General features: G+C 36.3%; 1 protein-coding gene across 2 annotated transcripts in view; it reads right to left on the reverse strand.

The window, feature by feature from the left end:
• The window catches only part of LOC139958645 (corticotropin-releasing factor receptor 2-like), a 178,802-nt gene that overhangs the window by 122,213 nt on the left and 40,399 nt on the right, over positions 1-16,190 (reverse strand). For both annotated transcript variants that reach the window (XM_071955873.1, XM_071955874.1), the window contains exon 3: positions 13,262-13,297. In XM_071955873.1, the coding sequence (XP_071811974.1) occupies positions 13,262-13,297 (36 nt within the window). The remainder of the gene's footprint in view (positions 1-13,261; positions 13,298-16,190) is intronic.

Consider the following 16,190-nt stretch of genomic DNA (forward strand, 5'->3'; position numbering starts at 1 on the left):
CTACGGTTGTCATCACTGCCTTAAGTTTTTTAGATAAAGACGACCCAAAAAAAAGCAAAAAAATAGAAGGTAAAAAGCAAAAGGTTAAAGAGAGCCTCTGGGAGCAGATAGGTATCATAGTCGCCTCATATGAAGGGTTAAGCCTGAACAAATAAAACCTTTCACGGACACAGAAGGGAAAACAACTTTTCAGTGTATATGGCAGTCATCTGAAGGAAGACATGGTTTTCCAGATGGGTTTACGACTTTATACAAAAGTAAATGTGGGAGTACGCAGTGGACATGGAAGACATGGTTTTCCAGATGGGTTTACGACTTTATACAAAAGTAAATGTGTGGAGTATAGCAGTATAGTATACAACTATATCATGATAACAGTATAAAGTAGCTCCACTTGAGAAATATCATCATCGTCGACAACAGAACAGATTAGAACAAAGTGGAAAGCCAGCATCACAGTTTGTTCGTTCGGATAAAATGAAACTTATGTAAAACTCATCTTTTTTCTTCTGAGTTAGAAGTTCAGTTCTGAATTGAATGGCATTCCGGTCACTCCCCAAACTACACTGTAACCAGGGAGTTCCATAACAACTCCCTGCTGTAACTATACACCCGAAATAAGAGACGTTTATCTTTATAAATCATTCGGTTTTCATATATAGGCAGGCGAACAACGGTGACATATGTTTCTTTGACGAAGTCCGTGCACAAAGCACCGAGAGCACTTGGAATGTATTGTCTTTGTACAACACCAACAAACTTAACAAATAAAATATTGCGCAACACAGTTTCCTATTGCTTTGGGCGTTCCTCCTTATGTATATTCCACCCACCCACCCACCACCCCCCCCCTACGCCCAACGCCATACATGTTACCATTCACGACAGTTTTATGGGCTATTATAGCAGAATACTTCTCAAAAAAGCGGCAAGTTCTTAGCTAAGAACAGGTCCGCGGGAAAGAACGCGAGAATTCGAAAAGCTCTTAAAAGACGGAAGCTGAATAAATTAATACCTTAGTTTTACTTTCACTGAGAAACAAATATAACATGAATGGAATCCTCAGACTTAATTGCATCTTTAACAAAGTGCAGCGCTGTTATGTGGAGAAGGCGAAAAAATAGTGTATATATATATATTATGTATATTAAAGGCCAGATATCGTGATTTTTGGTGGGAGGCGTACAATTAATTCACTGCCCATGCGCGGTTATTGGAATACCAAGCTCGGAAAACCGTTGCCGAAAAGTTTCGATAGCCGATATGTGTACGATATTGTACACACTGTTGTGTATATACGCTGTGTGTACAACTATATATGGTGTACCCATCTCAGCACCACTAGACCTGTATATGGACTCTCGCATAGTATAATTTTTCTGACAGGCTGCACTGTCCGTTATAGCTATGGAGAGTGTTGGAGCGGGTGCACCTCCTCCTAAAAGACCAAGAGGAAGACCTCCGAGTGGTAATCCTTCAGCGAAACGAGCTTATAGTCTCGATCGGGCCAAACGTGAGGGCACAAGAGTGTACCTTTTAGATTCTTTTCCTTCTTGGGTACAACAAAAGAAAGAATTTGAAACTTCATCTGGAGATGGTGAAGCTGGAAAGAAATCGTCGCATGCGGAGTTTTCCAACCACCTACTGAAACATCACAGCGACAGACTGTGTCGTTTATGTAAAAGGTAAGATTTCTTTTTTGACACATAACCAAATGATTAGGCAAGTGCATTACTGCAAATTTAAAAAAAAAAAGTAAGCAGTTGTCCCATGAATTATTGAGAGTACATCACAGTAAAGTAAAGGTTTGGGTTTGGCCTATAGCTTCTGTGACTATAGGTTAGGGCCCATAGGCTTACCTAGCTTTATGATGGATTATAGGCTATAGTAGGCCCCAAACAACTGCGAAGCGATATATGCTAAGTGTGAATGAAACAAAATACCAATATAAAGCCCGCCAAAAGATGTTGTATAACATTAGTGTATACCATGTATGTATAAACAAATCTATACCACCGACAGACAACAAAGCGTAATCAATTAATCGGTTAATTAATTATTCAATCAGTCAAGTAATTAATTGATCAACCAAGCAATAAGTCGATAAATGCTGAAAGCATACCACTAACAACCGAGCAATACCTTTTGAAAGCTGTGAAAAGACGCGGCGTGCATTAATTATACTTGACTTGTGTTTTTTCTTCTACTTTTGATGAAAAACATCGATAAAAGAACATAAAGGCGGCATGATGACATTAAAATCTAAACCTGCGGCAGTAATAAAATTTCATCTCTAATCGTAAAGATCATCAGATGCAAATGATGTAAAGTAACAACAAAACAAAAATTGTGTTTTGTTTTTACATTTTTTTTGTTGGGGCGGGGGGGGGGGGGGATATAACGAGGGAAATGATCTGGTTCATTTGTTTTTCAATTTACCCTAAAAGGTATTTTATCACCGTTTTTATGACGCTCGGGCATCAGTGCGACCGTCTTACTTAGATGTCCCTGAAGACAACTCTGGCTCTAAGAGGAACAAACATCCTCTCATGTATGATATATACGATCTTTCCAATTGTGTTCATCCTCTTTTAGGATTAATTCGGTATTTTATTGTTTTAATTTTTTCTTGGTTACATCTTCTTCTTCTTCTTCTTGTTTGTCTTCGCCATTAAGCAGTCGATTAGAAATTGAGATCATTGCATGCCCGTTGTGACATCCGCATATGTTAGCCATTAAAAGTGGGCTCTTAAAAGCATGGGAAGCTGCCGGCATGCCCGGCACACTTCTGTAGGATCCGTCTACATCTCTTATTTCTCAAAGACTACACACGTTAAGATGAGCGTAGAATGAATATTCATACAAACCGTTGAAAGACGGAAGAAAACGGACAATTATTTGTGCCGGTCGGTGATGACTTTTTAGTTTATTCGGATTTGTTTTTAGGGAGGGAGTGACAAGTTGAAACCATGTGGGATAGGGAGGCCACTAAAAGGTGCAGATACCTGTTGTGATTTATATAAATTTACTGTAAAAAACAGACGCTTTCGGTAGGAAATGGGAAAAACCCATTTCAGAGATTCAATATAACTGTCCTGTTTTGATCGATCGTCATGATCAAAATGACATTTGTCTTGCTAAGTTGCTATGATCGCATTTTTACCTGTTAAATCACTATTTTAAGGTATTCAATAAAGGCTCAATGCTTTATAGATAAGTCTGCAGGTTCTCATAGAGTTTAAATCATAAGCAAATCCAGCCATCAATAACTTGTCTTGACCAACTCTCTCAAAATTCAAAATGGACAAATCTTAATCCATTCGAGACACATCGTATATAGTCACAATGATCGTTTACGAACGAGACATTTTCGTAAAGCACGCCACCATTTTTATCAACCGTATTGAAAATAATTCACATCACGGTTAGTAAGCATTAGTTGATTGGTTCAATCATTTTGGTGGCAAAATCTTCGGCTCGTTTTGCTTGAAATATTTCTCTCCATTTTACCTTCTGTCTGTTTTTTTTTTTCTTTTGCTTTTTTTTCCGTTGTTTAATCATTTATAGCCAAAGTTTACGAGCCATATCAAATATTGACTCATTCATCAAATTTTGTCTCCATCACAGAACACATCATTTCGACCGTGAAAGGAACGAACACAGAGATAATCCTTCTGGATGTGGTCATGGCATTAGTAATTAAGAGCTATTTAGTATTTACAAGCTATAACTTATGCAACGATTTCCGTTATAAAACGGCTTCGCCTTTCATAAAACATTATTCGGATTTTATAGCATAAAACAAACTAATTAAACACTGAATTCTTCAAAGTCTTTCATCACATCCAATTATTTTTTGGAAAATAGTAGAACAGAATTTTTCTTTCGATCACTATTTTAACGAAGGAAACATCACGAAATCAGGTTTGTCTATTTTGATATTGATTGAAGGGGGGGGGGGAAGTGCCATGAAAGGGGAAAGGGTGTCTGGTACATATACCCCTCCCCTTTGAGACTGCGTTACTTAGTGAAGAGTAAATAATACAGCTCACATATATTCTCACATATTTGCATGTATATGTAACCATGGCAACACGCCGTTAAAATAATGCCCAAGTAGTGAAAGGTATTTCCACTTGGTAGTTTGTTACTGCAAGAAGCATAGCTCATGTATATATATATATATATATATATATATATATATATATTTAGGTATTTTAATATGATTGCACATAGCATTAACCACAACACGATACGATGGAAGGATGCCTAGCAGCTATATTTTCTTTCATGATCATTTATTTTAAACTGAAGGATGTTTCTTAGAGATGGTAATAATATACAGCAGAGCCCTAAATTCAGGTAGCTTTCTTCAAGGATAAAAAAAAGCAAATATTAAAGAAACTTCTTTCTTCCGCTTTCATCACTCGATTCCTTTACTGTTTACGCAAAAAAAATGCAATTCCGGCTAGAAGGCGGCTTTGTTTCCCCGTCTAGCTTTAAAACTTGATGTGTTAGTACTTTTCATAACATTCTTTATAGTTCGTCAAGTCATTAACAAGGAATATGTATAACAAATACATATGTATGGGTGCGTGCACGGGTGTATGTGTGTATGTATGTACGTACGTACGTACGTGTGGACGTATGTATGTATGTACGTATATATACCGAAATACAGATATTTCCAAAGTCTCAAGTACTGTCGGAACAACTACAGAGAGCTGGCATTGTATGTTTTAACATGTTTAATATGTCCATATATTAGCAGATTGGTGCAATACTATACAACAAGAATTATTTAATTGTAAATTAACATAAAACGCAAATGAAATTACGGCGAAGTCATATTAAGTTCACATTTCCCTACAGACCCAAATATCTTATGTGTGTTGCCAAACATCAAACGCTTCAAACAGTTATGTTCGGTGTGTAGCCATTTTCTTTTTCTTTCCTTTCAATAACAAAAAGAAAATCAATATTTTTTTCAGGGTAAATAATTATCAGAACATGCTCGTCTGGGAGACCTTTGTCTATAGCCTCGAATGCTTGTTTATTACTCTTGTTCGTGTATTGTCCAACCGGGAATTGGGTAACATACTTGTTCCATAATGTATGAGACATTTCCAAATCACATAATTTAGTATAATCGACTTTGTTTTCTCTAACTCCTTTTTTTTGTTGCAATCTCTCTAGTTTACTGCTCAGGGGAAATTTGTTTCTAGATAATTACTTAGGGGTTACCTAATTGTATAGTGATTATGACGTGATAATACAAAATAAATAAACTATACGCTTTTTTTAAATATTATTTTAATTTTTTTCTCAGTGAGGAATTCAGTTACCGATGAAACGTATTCGTTCACATCGATGTGGTTATCCCTATGATGCGTGATTAATTAATTTTTCGTCTGTCTGTCTGGCCTTTTTGTTTTGGCGAATTATAATGATATTTCTGTTTTTGCAAAATATTTTGATATTTTCAGATTGAGAGACAACAGGGAAGCAGTTCAGGGAGAAGTAAGAGGCGCTAAGATGACAGAAAATGAAGTATAACCTTTTGTTTTCCTTTATTAAAAACAAATTTAAGCTGCTCCTTTTTTCCCCCAGATAAATCGTAATACTGCGATGGTATTAATAAGAGCTAATTGGAAATGAAGCTTCTCTTTGAAATAAGCCAAATTATTCTCTTTGAAAGTGACATGATCAAAAAGTGACGTCCAGTTATACTCTTTAATAATTAAAAGCAAACGAGCAGGTCTTCCGACAAACGGCGGATGTTGTGGCCTGGGGAAAGGAGCTACGGGGAGGAGCTACCCTTCTCCCTTATGATTCATTGTTTTATAATTAAGGGTGTTTAGTTGCTAAAGATAGTTTGATAGTTTGCAATTTTGAAGTAAATCTATACGTTCAAGACTTTTCTGCAAAACATCATTTTTATGATATATATTTAAAGATAAAAATAAAAAATATTTTTTAAGCGACCCTATCAAGTTACGCCCCCTCAACTCCCCTCTCGAGCTGGAATATCAGGCATGTATGTCATATACTGTGTCTTACGAACATTTATCAAGAATGTTGGTCTGGTTCAACCAGGGAGTTGTTATAACAACTCCATGGTCCAACAAGGGAGCTGCTACTCTAACGTTAGAGTAGCAGCTCCCTGGTTCAACCTATATGTCGCAATTAGCACATACCAACTGGTATAGCCACGCATGACTGACATTAGCACTAAAAGAAAATTCTAAAAACAACAAACACACGCATTTTAGAGACTAAAGTCTAAACGTAAATATGTCATGAAAGTATAGTTTTCATTTTATCGCTTTGACACATCACTCGCAACATAACACCTGGGAAACAAATAACAATATCCGTGTTGACACTATAAATAAACAAAATGTGACAGCTTTGTGTGATATATTGTAGTATCGCCTTTTCTTGAAATGTTATAGGTTACGCAACCATTGCACGTTACATTGGTAACAACGGTATATCATGAAAATAATTCTGTTGCCATGGCGACTTATATGTCATCGGATATCACTGTTTATTATTCTCATTCTTCATACATCAAAAGAAAGAAGCTTGGGAAATTAAAGAAAACTAAACTTTACATGAAATTTCAGGATCCATAAACTTGGCGTATATGAGATAATTTACAAGCATATTTGTTGTGCTTTGTTTTAGTGCATATGGTCCAGAATTTTACTAATCTTTCAAAGAGTTTCTAAAGAAAATGTTTAATTGATCAAAATAACACAACCCCCAAAAAGTTGGTTTGTTTTTCCCTATATGTGAAAGTTAATGAGGCGAATAATGAGCGAATTTGATTCAACCCACAACATTTCTTCGTTAGGACAAACTTTTGTTTTATTCAATATTAATATTGGTCACGGTCACGTGTCACAAATTGCAACTTGGAAAGCAAGTGGTGATCAAATTAAGATGTGAATTGATCACAATAACACATCCTTCCAAAAGTGTGCTTTGTTTTTGGGTCTTCACCAAATGAATATTAATGAGGCCATAAATTCATTAATTAATATGATTCAGTCAGTCATCAACATTTGTTTTTTCATTTTGATATTTGGCTCCGTGTTGGAAAATTGTAAATTGGAAGGTATTACCTCCGAAAAATGAGATTGCAATTGATTAAAATCTCACATTCTCCTTTTAATCTCACTAAGTGAAGAAGGTTAACGAGGCCAGTAATCAATTAAATTGGATTCAATCATCAACATTTCGTCGCGAACACATTTTTCAGATTTTTAATATTAATCATATACAAACATATCAGATTAAAAAGCCGAGTCAAAATTGTCGACTTTTATATATATAGCCTATACTTTATTATTTGGAATCAGAAGCTGACTTTAGTCAAACTAATGTAATACATTTGTTATGTGATTGCGATATGAAGTAATATTGAACAAAAAATCACTTTAAATGAACTCATGACGCTACTTTGATATATAGTAACCCCCCCCCCCCAAAAAAAAAAAATCGTTCACAATATTATCATCGTAATTTGATCATCATCATATCATTTTATTATATCATTTTATCATATTATCATCAAAAATCGTTTATAATATTATATTATCATATTTATTATTTGTGGAAAATCAAATAAATCAAATCCTCTCATTGTCCTCTGTTATTCAATTATTTTAACGGAAGAATTAACCGCATCGTTGCAGACTTATACAGTCAACATATACTTCAGAACACCTGTTTTATTACCAGGAAATAAATAGTTTATAAAGAAAGAGAAAATGTTCTCTGTGTCTGTAACAAAATTAATCACTTTTCACCCTTTTTCGTAGCTTATTCATTATTTGGCAATGCTATAGTGTTAAAACAAAGGAAAGCTCATTGATGTGATATACAAACAGTTCGTTTCAACCTTTTTGCAAATATTTTGATTCCCCCCCCCCCCCCCCCTCTTTGTACTTCACTTCATGCAGCTGTAACTTTACAATTCACTGATCCACTACACCCGTCAATCATACTTATTATTATTATAATAATTTCACCGCAGATGAATTCAATGTGATAATATTAGTATCATAAATGTGTGTTTCCGTGACTCAACAGACGAGTCGAAGTTGACATATTAACCTTAAAAATGAAATGGATTTGTAACTCTAAATTTGTTTGGCTTACATTTTGATATGATTTATCCTTTCATCCCCTGCGGAGATCAATATAGTTTTTCTAGACGTTCTATAATGCATCTTAAGGTCAGAGGCCATACTCTGGTATGACTTTATACACCTGTAAGTAGTAACAGAGGCTATGCTATTACAATGATAAAGTGATATGTGCGTGATGCTGATAGTGACAGTGAGAAATTGTTTCACTTCATTAAGTTTGAATTAAAACAATTGATGTAATGTTTAGATATAATTTGTTTAAATGTTTAAATGAAAACGATTATCTAATTACTAATATTATATTATTTGTATCCTATTTCGTTGTGTCGGTTGTGGGGAGAGAGAGGGGGGGGGCAAATCAACTTGCTTCGTTAGATCCGACTACATCGTATTACTGCTAGGAGAAGTGCACCTTTTGTGAAATTAGGAAAAATGTAATTAAAAATTTCCTTTTGTTACAAAAATTAAACTAGTGCACTAAAAACAGTGCATGTCGTTAGGTGAAAACTGCATTCACTTACTGGTACAGAATGCAGAGCTTGACCCATTTTATCGGGAAGTTTTTCGTCAATGTTTGCCTCCCCCCCCCCCCTCTAACCTCCTCCCACATACATCAAAGTAACAATGCCTCTCGAAGTTCTTGTACCCCCAAACCCAAAAGTGAACTTTCTTGCATCGCGTCAGCATACTGTAGTATAGCTATAGTGTAGCCTAGTCGATGCAGATTGACAGTTTGGAATGTACGGATTGCGTCCGTTATTAAAATATTATTCTTGTGCGGTCAAACGTGTGATTTATACTTCGATGCCGCGTGTACAGTTATTACAAATGCAACAGACAAATGACACACGATATGGCTATATGAATCGCAGTTTGTTTATAACTTTATATAATAAATGATATAGCATACTTTGTATTTATAAATACTGACTACTGGTGAGGGCGATACATGGAAAGCGTTAACCAAAGAAACTTAACAGTTTACTTTCGAAATCATGATAATATTGATAAAAACGTCCAAAACAAGATCTGCACAGATGAGATATACAGGGGATGGGAATAGTCGCGGGTATATATATATATATATATATTTATACATATAATTGAAATTGTAGTGAGTTGAAAAATCCAGAACAGTGAAAAAAACTTCCAGCCTCCACCGGGATTCGAACCCGGGCCTCCCGCTTTATATGCGGACACCCTAACCACTATAGGCTATGGACGCTGATTGTATGTCCTGACTTACTGACCAACTTAGGTGCGTAGGACGCTGTGTCCCTTTGCCCTCTGGCGAGTAATCCTCCTCCAATCTGGTCTATCTGCTGCGCATCTTTCAGCAGCTTGGGTTGTCATACCTAGGTCTTTCTGGATTAGGTCCTTCCATCTTGAAGGTGGTCGTCCTGGAGGTCTTGGCTTGCTGAAGTCATTCTTGAATGCTTAAATTGTATGTCCAGAGGTTCGAAAATCGGTAAGGAAGGTCGTAGTTTCACTGTAGGCGTTTGTCACCTGTATCAAACAATACTAGCTCTGTTTTGGTGACATATTTGCCTTACTCTAGATATCAAACATGATGCTAACCAACTCGTATGTACATATATATAGATACTAATTCTCCAAAATATCTATGCGTAGCAAGCGATACTCCTAAGAAGAATAAATTAAAATATCCCGTGTAACACGATCAGTGATTCAGTTCCATGTACAAGCCTATCATCGATAACCCCATCATACCTTACCATGCATGCAATTCGAATGTTTATAACAAACCTCATTATTGATTACGAAGGCAAAATCAGATAACGTTTATCAATTATGTAGCGCATTTCAATGTCTCTAAAACTAAACAAATTTATAGACTGTTGACAGAACGGTTGAAAAACTTCTTCATGATCAAACCGATTTATAGACTATGGCCTGTCTAGTGAACTAATTGCGATCTTTGTGTTCAACAAAATATATATGAAAGGAACTCAATGCACTAATTGTATCTTTGAAGAAGTGAATCATTGTAGCATGCATGTTCGTATGGTTGGCGCAACATGTGATTTATTGAAAGACAGCATTGCTCATCTCAAAGTCAAAGTGTAACATACAGTTCTCTCACAGCTACTATGACGACGACCCAACGCAGAAATAGTTTCAACACTGACAAGAGAAAAACCTGGCGAAGGTGCTTTGTAACTACATCGAAAGCATTGACATAATTTTGTTAAAGCATAGCCAACAATTTTGCGGTCATTATACCAGTGGCTTTTTGTTTATACTGGTGAATATTATGAATAAAAATAACATTTATGAACAATCACTAATAATTATTGTTTCGGTAATTCCATGAAAAAGACAAAGCAATAAATTCGTTTCATATGATATATATGCTATACGTTAAATGTTGACACTTTTTTTTTACCAATGTTGATTTATCTGGTGATGTCAAGGCAGCCAAACGCTGTGGTATCGACCATGAATAAACTGTGGTAAATGCGTAAATAATCAATAGACCGTTTAATATACCAGCAAAGTTTAACACAACCGGCTTGTCCAGATTACCGTTAAAATTGAAACCACACTTTCCGTCCTCACCTTGACCCGAAAAAAAAAGTGTTTATGAATCAGGACTTATAAATAGATTATGTGAAGTACAAGTTTAAATATGTCTATATATTTAGCTCAACGTGCCAAGTGTGCTATATGGAGATACGTGTATAAACCACAACAGATTTTTTTCATTTATCGGATTTTACTATATAGTTTTACTATTGGAAGGGAGTTGAATATCCCGGTTGAAATGTTGGTCATTAGTAACTATTTTTATGCGGCTTTTCCCTCCATGCACCTCCCCCCTCCTCTCCCCCACCCTCAATTGAAAAAAAGACACTGTTCTGTAATATATATACTTATTTCATGTAACATTAATATGTTTGTACAGTCCATTCATTGCCCATGCTAGGCGTTATACACAACATTGAAGACATTATAAGCAACGTCACACGCTTGGTAATAATATTAAAGGGCAGCATTGTTGTATATTCATTCTTAGGAAGTAGTTCTAGGTAAAAGAACTGTCATGTTTGCTTAGCTACATGCATTTCTATCACATAAATGATAGTATCATAAAATGTGGTAATTTTAGAGTGTGGGCTCACTTCATGCACATTAATCAGGGACCCGATACAGGTCTGAGTTGGGGTTAAGGGGGTAAGGGGGGGGGCAGGAGTTGGTCCAATATTGAGTGTAGTTTTGTAGTAATCACATGCGTCGACACCACGTTTGCGCGTATAAGTGTATTTTGTAGTTTAATCATGTTTACAACTCGAGTAGAATCAGTTTCAGCTAAATTTAATTGTATTTTTAGCTTATTGTGTTTAGCTTAGCGTTGTGTCCTTAGGCAAGATGCTTTATCTCAGTTGCATCTCTCCACCAGGGGTTAAATGGGTACCTGCGAGGTAACTTGTCATTGGGCGCAGTATATAACATCTGCCGACTGGAGGGATTGTCTCTGGGACAGGTTACATTGACCAGGGGTAATATAACGTCTGTAAAGCGCTTTAAGACCTATCGCTGGTATAAAGCGCTATATAAAAGCAAATATTAATATTATATTATTAAAATTAAGTTGCAAGTACAATATATAGAGGTTAATGTTAAAATACATGGATTCTGAAGACTGTGTAATAAATATACCACAGAAGTAAATATATTTAGGGGTTGTGTTGCCTCATGTAGGTAGCTACTGACAGTTCTTAATTCAGTTAAGTACTACCTTTCTAATAACACAAATGGATGTTGGTTTACAACTGTTTTGCTACACTTTTACGATGAGTTGTAAATTGCTGTACTCAACGGAAGGAACGGAAAGTTTACGATTGAGTCTATATAGTTTATGTTTTGTCAGTGTTTAAGCCAATGGTGCTATAGACAGCTGGAAAGGAAGAGGATCAATATTGATAAGAATTAAGCATCCCCTTTAAACAGTTATACTCCGGAGGGAAACATTTCCTTCGGAAAACACCTGTTAGCAAAGTAAGGAAATTGAAGGAAACACTGGGAAAGTACTTTCAAAGGTAAGTGGACTTCAGTATTCTAAACTGAACTATCAATACAAACAACGGTTGAATGTGTTTTTTCTTAGTCAATCCGGACTTTTAAAGGTCATTTGTGTTGTCCCAAAATATACAAGCAAGGGGCGGACAAGCACGATGAAGCGTTAACGTTAACATGACATTAACTGCTACAGTTCCAGGATCATAAAACTGCTCATTTGAAAACACTTGATGGCAATTATAAGGAAAAAATGGTTACTTTTGGAAAGGTAATTCGGGAAGTCTTTAGCAATTTGAGCATGTCGAGGTATTCGGCCAATAGAGACAACCTTTCAGTGGGCTTTAAACATGCATGTGCAGACTATTCGAAGTCGTCTATGAACTTCTCCCTCGCCCCCTCCCCCTGCCCCTCCCCCTCGCAAGCCTCCATCCGACATGTCGCTAGAGATTTAAGAAATTAAAAGCCACGATGAAAGTTAAATATCACATTGCCAGGGCAATATGACTCCTCCCTGGGAAGATAGGTAAAATTGGACAGTCTCGGATAGTGCATTTGAGAGATGTTCGGCGAACTTAGATTCAGACATTCAGATAACCTTTGGGAGTATTAGCCAGCCAATCTGGACTTTAACAGTCATCGAGGTACCTCGAACTAGTAATGGGGTTGTGCTCTTCATGATATTATAACTTTGCGATAATTTTATCTCGCTTTCGACATAGTTGATACGTTTATCGACCTTTTTGAGACTAATTGCGCGCGCAAAGTGTTCCAAACTAGCGCGCATGTATGTGTCACAACTAATGCTGGAAATTAGCATGCATGCTATATCGGTCGCTGGTCTTTTTCGTTTGGTCTTCGGCATGCCAATATGAAAGTATGAAACGTTCATATAGAAGTCGTTATAGATATATCATGTCATAAAATGCTGACATAAATGTCGACATGCCCATATTACACTTGGCTACTCAATTTAGAAACTAACGTGACTGAATAAAGCTAACAATAACCAATACAGGATAAATCTGACCAACTATAAACATTTTCAAGAGGTTTCGACTTACCGCAAGACTTCGCGCAGTATCTACCGTAGACGAAATCTGTGAAGAAAAGACAAGACAAAAACATCGTTGTGTGTTCATCCATGAATTATACTCTAACAAAGCAAAAAACAAACAACTTAGTTCCTTTCCTCTCAACACTAGTCAAGCGAGAACAGAAGTTACAAATCTAAGACTGTAGGTATATACATTAAGCAGTGATTTTCCCTTCACGAAATGAACACTTAATTACAAGGTTTTTTGTTTAAGTGTCAATTTATCGCTCCGCTGATCTATCCATTAGAAATTATTAACAGATAACAGATATGAACAGATAACGTTCAACGTAATGTACATTTGAGCCTCTCTTTTATTTTTAAAGAACTTTGTGAATTCACAACTGTAGGGTGTTTTCGTTTTATGTTATTTTTATTCATGTTAAAAATGTTAATTTGCTCTAAGCGATATTTTCTGACCATCGTAGAAATCCCCAAAATAAGCTTATAATGTACCCAGATTAGAAGCTATAGCTTTACTATGGAAAAAGACGCTCCTCGGAGATACGTCATTTTAAACCAAAACCATTGTCAAGACAACAAATACGTTTAATGTAAAGCACTGTTTTAAATCCAAGCAAGTTGAAAAGCGTCGCACTATTCGTGTACAAGACGCACGCACATGAATTTTCTTTTGCGGATTTCGCGAGATTAGTTTATACTCATGATGCCGATTCGATTTGTATAGGTTCGGTAACATTTACAATAATAATTAACTCATTCCACGCATCAGTGGGCTGTTCCCTTCCAAGTCCCCCGCGGATGGGTTAATAAGATTGGGGGATAACGGTGGAAAGAAAACGCGCGAAAAGAAAGTTCTTAAAGCAGCTTTCTGTAACCGCGAATTTGATTAAAAATAGTTTTATACTATGCTATGATATTCAAATTTCAATTCATAATGCAAATTCATTATGTTGACTATCGTTAAGTTTTTATTGCTAATGTTGTAACCAAGAAAGGTCATTAACATGCATATATGTAGCCATGCAGGAGAGACATTAAGTTACAGGAAGCTATAGGACCGTGTCTTATCGATTAAATCAAAATCTAAACCTGAGTAATACTCGGTATCGGGTAGAGAAAACCATCTGCAAATTGGCTACAAATTGAGAAAAAAATTGCATTAAACACTCACTTTTAAAGTGCGGAGGCCCTAATATAAGGTTGATCCAAAGAACAGTCATTTCTTTATTGACATGAGTTTACCTTCTCAACTAAGATTAAACTTGAGTTATTCGAGAAAATCACAATAATTGTTGTATATTACTGCATGTGATTGGATATATCTATCAGTTAAGTGGAATCATTTTAGTATATATGGGGGGGTGGCGGGAGGGGGGGGGGGTCGTTTATAAAAATGAATATGAGAAAACGAAGGACGCTTATCCGCCAAAATCTAGTCACTGATATTATATAAGACCAGGGAGTTGTTCCATAACAACTCCCTGATGAGACATGTGTAGCGTGACTCAGCAACCAGACTTGTAGAGCGTCCACACTTTTGGGGAGTGTTTGCTCAGTGGTTAATGCCGGTGCCTTTCAATCATAAGGTCCCGAGTTCGAGTCACTCCAAGATTAATGTATGTCGTCCAGTTACAGAGTTGTTGACAATTGACAATTCATAATTATGGACGTGAAATATGAATCTAAGAGACTGACTTCGGTCAGCTTGCTGCTTTGATAAATTAATGATGGCTACTTCGCGAGTTCCTGCTTGCAGGGGGATCTAAAATACATACAATGCATATATACATGCATACACTTGTACAACATACTGGCGTGGTTATCATTACCCGTACAGCAGTCGTACTCGCCTTTTTGAATTTGTACTCACATTGGTACTCGGAGTGTGTTGGAAATCTAATACAGATATTATAGTGCAATATTAGGCACTCGTACTCGTGCGTAGTACCTGCGTAGTACCTGTGTATAGTACCTGCGTAGTACCTGCGTGGTACCTGCGTAGTACCTGCCTAGTACCCGCGTAGTACCTGCGTAGTACCCGCGTAGCACCCGCGTAGTACCCGCGTAGTACCTGTGTATAGTACCTGCGTAGTACCTGCGTGGTACCTGCCTAGTACCTGCCTAGTACTTGCGTAGTACCTGCGTAGTACCTTGTAGCCGTGCTCGCACTCACACCAAAGAAAGTTTTATTAGTACTCGTACTCATCCTGGTGTACTCGAACTTCAAGTCTGTTAAGTAAAATGACATACCCCTATAGCACGCAAGCGGTTCTTTTTGCTTGTATGCAAATTAACGTTCTGTATTAGTTTCATACGATTGTCTAAATGATTTTCGACTTGTTAACTTCATCCGTTAAATAACGAAACATGAAAAATTAGCAAAATACACGTATAAAATATATCCAATAATTATCAAAATGCAAAAAAATAATCCATTTCTTTTTTGTACGTGTATGTTGGCTTTTGTGTACCGACTAATTAAAAAACTTATCACACAATAAAATAACAATTGAAAACTGTTCTTTTTTTTTGAAATTGTCAATATTGTCCTTAATTGAATCTTCATAAATGATTCAAATTCCAATCTATGTCAATCAAACTTCTGGACAGTTCCCTCATCCCAATAATTCCAATTTGCAAAACTGAGTCGTAAATATCAAATTCTAGCTTCATCCTCAATATGCATGGTTTCAATAAATTAGAACGCACAGTTCCCCGAGAGGCTCATACAGTCTTGTATTGATTGTAATTTATTTGCCAAACCCAAATATTTAGTCTACTCCATGCAAGGATAGAAATCTCGCAAGTTGTAATCACAATAAAAGTCTAGGCGAGAGGATTCATGTTAATGTAAATATATCGCCTAACAGTATATTGCTTTAAATATATTGCTCTCCATTCTTGAAGGGAAACTTAAGGATTGTTTGAGTTTT

The sequence above is a fragment of the Apostichopus japonicus genome, chromosome 18 (assembly GCF_037975245.1).
Source record: "Apostichopus japonicus isolate 1M-3 chromosome 18, ASM3797524v1, whole genome shotgun sequence".
Taxonomy (NCBI): domain Eukaryota; kingdom Metazoa; phylum Echinodermata; class Holothuroidea; order Aspidochirotida; family Stichopodidae; genus Apostichopus; species Apostichopus japonicus.